This window comes from Carex rostrata, chromosome 1, assembly GCF_964058835.1.
Source record: "Carex rostrata chromosome 1, lpCarRost1.2, whole genome shotgun sequence".
In the NCBI taxonomy this organism is placed as follows: Eukaryota; Viridiplantae; Streptophyta; class Magnoliopsida; order Poales; family Cyperaceae; genus Carex; species Carex rostrata.
The window spans coordinates 788,735-795,427 of NC_135918.1; the positions used below are offsets into that span (position 1 = coordinate 788,735).

The window sequence follows — 6,693 nt, forward strand, 5'->3', positions numbered from 1 at the left end:
TAATTCCCCAATTTTGGCCTGAATATCAAGGTCATATTGATCCTGATTCAATCCTAGGTTTTGAGAAATAATTGATTTCAGAACCAACAAATCAGTACCCGACATTACCGGTATCACAGAAACAGGCCCGATACTATAATAAACCCCATTAGGGCCTGTTAGAACCTCACCACCAGTGTAAACTGATACCATTACAGCCATTTTGGTATGAGTATATAAGAAAACCTAAAATTACAAATTAACTAAATTAATTACAAATACTAAAAAAAAAAATTTGAAAAAAGAGAGAAAAGAAAAAACTTACAGTTCAGCTGAGAAGAAGAAGAGGCTCGGTGAAAATGACCCGTGAAATGAAATCTCTTTCTAGAAAATGAGATTTTATAGAAATGTCGGTTTGGACCGCATCCGCTAGAAGCGGTCCAAAATATTGGCCACTTTTCCTAGATGCGGCCACCAAAATGGTGCTCGTTTTTTCTAGATACAGTTATGTCATTTTTATAATTTTAATCGAAAAATGATATTTTGGTTTATTATTTTTTGGATTATGCTATATTTAAAAATTTCGGTTCTACTTGGTCCAGCTCTACCGATGCTTCCCAGTCCCACTGTAATCCCACACTACCTGCGGTGCCAAGCAGACCAGTTGCTTTGCTTAAGATCCTTTCTTACCAACTTGTTTCAGTAGAAACCACAGACCGGTTGGCGTTTCCGCTACTTCCTCTATCATCACGCCGCTGCGACTTATTTCGCTCGTGTACTTCACTAATCGAGGATTTATTGTGGAAGGAAGATCGGTGCTGCCACTTCATCTGTCAACCTCATCTCTGAAAATGGTACAGAGTACACATTTGTTCTCTTCAAGTTTTCAATTGTTGAAGTTTTCTAAATTCTTGCTTTATTTCTTCCTTTAATTTTTAACTGGGACTACGGTGAATTTATTCAACGTTGTCATTTGACAAAAGTTTATCGATGTTCAAAATATCCGTTCTTAAAATTTACCAAGTGTGGTAAAGCAAAATTTTCTTGACCATTTTAATCGTAACTACGAAGAGCGGGAAATAAGCAAATTAAATAATTCAAGCCCATTATTTCCTCTCCATCGTCTCTCCTTTGTCAGATATTTGGAGGATAAACCATCTCGCAAAGGCAATTCTGTCCTTTTTTCTACCAAAAGAACCTTAGCAAAGCTAAATCGGGATAAAAAAAAAATTAGATGAAAGTTAGGAATAATAAGTTGCATGTGGTGATTTGGTGAAGTTTCTCATTCCCCATTTTATCCTACCTCCATTTTATAGTTATTCTAACAGGTACAATAAAAGGGTACCTTTGGATCAGCAAAGAATAATATTATTTGGGTTAGTGTATGACACATGTGAGAAGAATGCTAATTAAATAGTGCAGGACGATTGTCAATCTTGTAATATTTGAAATAGATCAAATTTATTTTTGGATTTTATAATTCGGTGTTATTTTAAAAATTATTAATCTGTTATTCCTACAAAATGTTGGGTAGCATAGCACTAACCTAACGCTATTTTTGGAAGAGAAGAACACGTTTGGATTGCATCTAAATGAAAACAACAACATTATTTTCGTAGTAGTGCTGTTCTTATGCATCCAAACATACCCTGGATGCTAGAGATAGAGGATGTACATCAATATGGTTGATACAACATCCAACCTTGGTGAGATAGAGATAAAGGTGGTAGAGGAGTTTAGTTAATTTTGTTGAGTTGTCAATTTTTTTATAGAACACAAATAATTATTCAAAAATTGGAAGAGTTAAACATTATAATTTCGTTCAATATATGTGATCATTCTCTATAATGTTTTGGCCTTGTTTGTCAACATAAGTTAATCTCAGAATTAGTTGATTCCACTTCATTTTGAAATCAGTTATTTCATCTAATTCCTTATATCTTGAAATGATGTTTAGGAATAAAAATGTGTCGTCCCTAAATATGTACATACTTTAACAACTTAAGTTGAACAATTTAAAAAAAAACGACTTAATTTGAACTTGTTTTTGTATATTCTCGAATTTACCAAATCTGCCTCCTTCATGAATTTGTTAATTACTTAATCTCAAATTATTACCCCATCTAATCATTTTTTTTTCCAAAAGTGTTTGATATTCATAATTACGGAATTAGTCTTATTTCTCTTACTTTACAGTTAACTCCTTTATGCCAAATGGGGTCTTAAATTGTTAATTTTGTTTAAGACCATGAATTCATCATGGTCTAAGTTTCATGATGCCATTACATGTTTATTGTTTGTTTTGTGGGCACCAGGAGGAAATGTCATTGAGCTTTTGACTTTGTAATAACCGTGTTGAAAAAATTGATTTGTCTAGTTTAAAATAAAAAATTCTTAATAAATATGTGGTTTGAAGTAGTTCTTAGGGTTGTTAAATTACACTAACATAATAAAAGAGAGAGTATGTCTAATGGCTTTGTTATTTTCATTTGTTGTAGGCAATTGTTTGTCAAGAATGTGGAGATCTTGGTTATGAAGATCTTCTTGTATATTGCAGTCTGTGTCATCAAGCTGCTCAGCACAAGTATGATCTCAAGTTTTATTTGTTTTTCTTAATACAACTTTAGATTGAGTACGAAAAATTATTACTTCCTAAAGCTGATCTGCTTTTTTGAATTTCATAAAAGACGGACTTGAAATTTTTAATTTAATTTATTCAAAGATGATTATTGAGAATTTTTTTAGATTAAAAATTAATAAATTCTTAGTATGTATTTTTTAGATTAAAAAGTAATGAATTCTTAATATTTTTTTTAGATTAAAAAGTAATTAATTCTTAATATGTTGTAGATATTGCATGGACACCCTCCTGAATAATAATGAGGATATTAAGTGGTCATGTGAAGATTGCAATCGTATGTCTATCAAACTATCTCATGGTACAAATGGTCAAGATTTGAAGATACCTAACAATGATATTGGTTTATCGGCTAAAAGTAATGCTTACTTGTATCAAGATAAGTGTAAACTTTTCATATCAAATGATAATAAAATGATTATTAGTAAGGACTCGAGCGCGAATGACTTACACGGTGCTCGTGTTTCTGACGGAGGCAAAAATAGATTAAACTTGCATTCTCTTAAGAGTCACGTAACAAAGGCTTGGGGAAAGAATAATAAAAGAACCATAAAATCTATTAAGCCGACTTTAGAAACATATATTGATCCCTTGAGAAATCGGGGCACCACTTCCCAACCTTTTCAACGGTCCAAGAACAGTGGCCGTCAGCGAAGATTAATTTTGCTAGATGAGGATGATGACTCGAAAGATGAGATTGAGAAAGACTATCCATTGGATCAATCTTTTGAGAATGGCATGCCTAATTACCATAGAAGGAAATTGTTATTGTCAGACGAAGAGGATGAGCAGAACAATAACCTTGAGGCTGCATTATTGCCAAAAAGAATTTTTTGTTCAAAAAATAATGAAATGAAAGAAGTCGGATCAACCTTGAAAAAGACGGATGATGAGATGACAATGCCTAATTACCATAGAAGGAAATTGGTATTGTCAGACGAAGAGGATGAGCAGAACAATAACCTCGGGGTTACATTAATGTCAGAAAGAATTGTTTGTTCAAAAAATAATGAAATGAAAGAAGTCAGATCAACCTTGAAAAAAACGGATGATGAGATGCCAATGCCTAATTACCATAGAAGGAAGTTGGTATTGTCAGACGAAGAGGATGGGCAGAACAATAACCTTGTGGCTGCATTATTGCCAGAAAGAATTGTTTGTTCAAAAAATAATGAAACGAAAGAATTCGGATTGACCTTGAAAAAGATGGATGATGAGATGACAATAGAGACCGATAGTGGTGGTGATTCAATGAAAATGTTGAGTGCGAATTCTACAAGTAGCAATGTACAGTTACGAAATGTTCAAGAATTTGAAGTGTTGCAGAGTGAATTTTATTTTATCTCGGCAATGCCTATCAGAAGTTACAGTTGGAGGTTCGTTCAGATTTTAATATCGATCTCATAGATAGTTAGATTTTAATTTTAGTCTTTATTCACAATGAATTTCAAAAAATTTATGTTCTTTTCAGTGATCCAAATCGTTGTTGCATAATTTAACTTTGTAGTCTTTGATCATGGGTTCACTTAAAGCCTGTTTGGCATCTCATTCCCATAAAAAGTACATGAAATTTCAGCCTTAATACTCTAGCGCTTTTGGAAGATTTTGTTTTTACATGCCAAACTTCTTGGCAGTACTTTTTTCTTTACATTTCAATTCCTACAAGAATCTCTATTTCAATGAGGAAAGAAAAATTCATTAAACCCAACTTTTTTTTCCTGCGACTCTTCTAGCAATCAGGAGATTTTGGAAGTCACTTCTTAGATTTCATTCTCATAGGAATATGTGCTCACACGAATGAGCATAGTCTTACCAGTCTATGGGGATATGTGCCCCACGGGAATGGAACTATTAAGCCTGACTGAGTACATTATGGATATAGTAAATATGTAACAGGTTTTATTGACATCCCTGCATGTGAAAGGCGTAGAGAATGATTAATTGTATTTAGTGACTTGTTCAAGCCATAAATAAGTACCTTCAACTTCACGCTGAGGACTCTTAACAGGCATTACTCATTTGGTGGTTAATACAAATGAAGTTTCATCTTATATATATAGATAATATGTTTATATTTGCTTGATATTTTACAATTGCTTGTGACAGGGGGTGGTTTGATATTTCTGGTAGAGTTTATGGCCCCTTGACTGCACACCTATCTACAAAAGCGGGTGAGAAAGCATTGAATGCTACAAAATTCTTGTCACCAATTATCCAACTAACCAGGGTTTCAATGTCACATGCATGGCCGAAAAGTTTTGGAAATTCTCCTAGCGCTGACCACATTGCTCTCTTTTTCTTCCCACTAGTAGATTCAGGGTAGGAGGCAATTGTATATTTTATTTGTTTCATTTTAATCTGTTTGCTATTTTGCTCCATTGCTTGATTGCAAGTAATTAACTTAAACTATTTGGGTTTTGCTAGAAAGGAATTGACTGTTTTATATAAGCAGGGTGGAAGAGATGGTAGATCAGCTTCTAGAAGAGGTGATCAACCATGCTGTGGTGCTAAAAGTTCTGCTGGAGGAGGCGGAGATGCTAGTCTTCCCCTCAGTTTTGTTGCCAAAAGATCACAAGAGTAAGACATGAATTTTATACCTGTATATAACTATTTTGAATTTTTAACAAAACATGGGTAAATGTTGGTTTACTATTTATAATCTAATTGATTATTTTACAAATTCTAAGAAGAACATAAAAATACCAGCTTTGTTATCCTATTTGAATTTATTGTTCCAAGTTAGACCTTTATCTTGATGAATTTACAAATTTAGAGAATGGGATCACTAGTATGTTGTGAACTACTTGGTACATAGTGGGTTGTTTTACAATTGACTTGTTGGCAGTGTTTGGTTGAGGCCTGAAGTTTTGGAGGCCATAATCTATTCCAACTTAGACTGGACTAGCTATTTTTATGTTTGATTGAGGTCTAAAGTTATGTCATGACCTAAGTTATTAAGAAATAGTATCGATTTAAGAAGAGGGGGGAAAATGGATAGTCGCTGATAGTGGGGTCGATGGGGGACTGACTCTTAAGCCACCTAAAGAGGTGGTTTAAATTTAGAGGCATAATTTTAGAGTTATGTTTAGTTAGACTGGCCTAATTAATATGTGTTTGGTAGAATAGCTGGGGCCTAAACCTCTTATTCCATGGTTCAGGCCTTAACCAAACACCATTGTTGGATTTAAAATTGTAACATGCTGAGATATTGTTCTGCACAGCGTATCAAGACAAATATTATCTATGGAGTGTTTTCAGACGCAAGGATTCAGATACAAATTCTGGAGAAATATTGGAACTCGGCAAACAAAAAGAACTCTTACAAAAGAAATAGCCACAAACCGTCAATGAAGGACGTTGAGGAAGAGAACTTGTGTAATCTGACCATTGTGTCAATTAAATGGATGCCTGGAATTATTTCCCATGCAAGGGGAGAACATTGCACTTGGATAGGAGATGGGATATAGGAAGAAAGGCGGAGACCTTGAACTAGGCCTTACTTTTTAGGGCCTCTTTGTTTGTGATGGGATTGTTCGGAATTCCGAAATTTGATAGGATGGGAACTCACTTTTAAAAAAAACGAGAACACACAGGTACGGATATGTACAAGGTTAATTATGGAAATGTGTTGAAATAGGTGTTTGGTTGTATCGTGAAATTGATTGTGAGAAATTTTAATTTATTTTAAAAATATGTATATCTATTTGAATTTGCTTATCTATTTAAAATAAGATAATTTGTAAAAAAGATATATTAGATCAATAATGTGATTTTGTAATATAATTTGTAAAAAAAATACATTTTTATACTACACACTTGGCTCCGTCACTGACTGAGCAAAAAGTCCACCCAAATTTTGAATTGAAGATTTCTATATAAAATATTGGCCAAAGTTTTAACAATTAAATCTTTATTTCGTGACATATAATAAAGAGACTAGTTACTGTGGAGAGGTCAAAGCACTTGGTCTGATCTATCAATTTTACAAGTAGTTGGCCGGAATACAAGAGGGTTTGATTAGTCTTACATAGACGAGGACTAGTTATATAAGAAGTCAGATCTGTACATGTATTTTG

The 6,693-nt window shown here is 33.6% G+C and overlaps 1 protein-coding gene across 1 annotated transcript; it reads left to right on the forward strand.

Annotated features, from left to right (window-relative positions):
• The first annotated feature begins 637 nt into the window (after window positions 1–637).
• On the forward strand, window positions 638–6,133 carry LOC144550837 (uncharacterized). The gene is made up of 6 exons (XM_078298682.1): window positions 638–833; window positions 2,478–2,563; window positions 2,830–3,993; window positions 4,724–4,936; window positions 5,070–5,194; window positions 5,839–6,133. Exons 1-6 carry the CDS (start codon window positions 831–833, stop codon window positions 5,949–5,951), a joined length of 1,704 nt encoding a protein of 567 aa, XP_078154808.1. The 5' UTR covers window positions 638–830; the 3' UTR covers window positions 5,952–6,133.
• The last annotated feature ends 560 nt before the right edge of the window (window positions 6,134–6,693 follow it).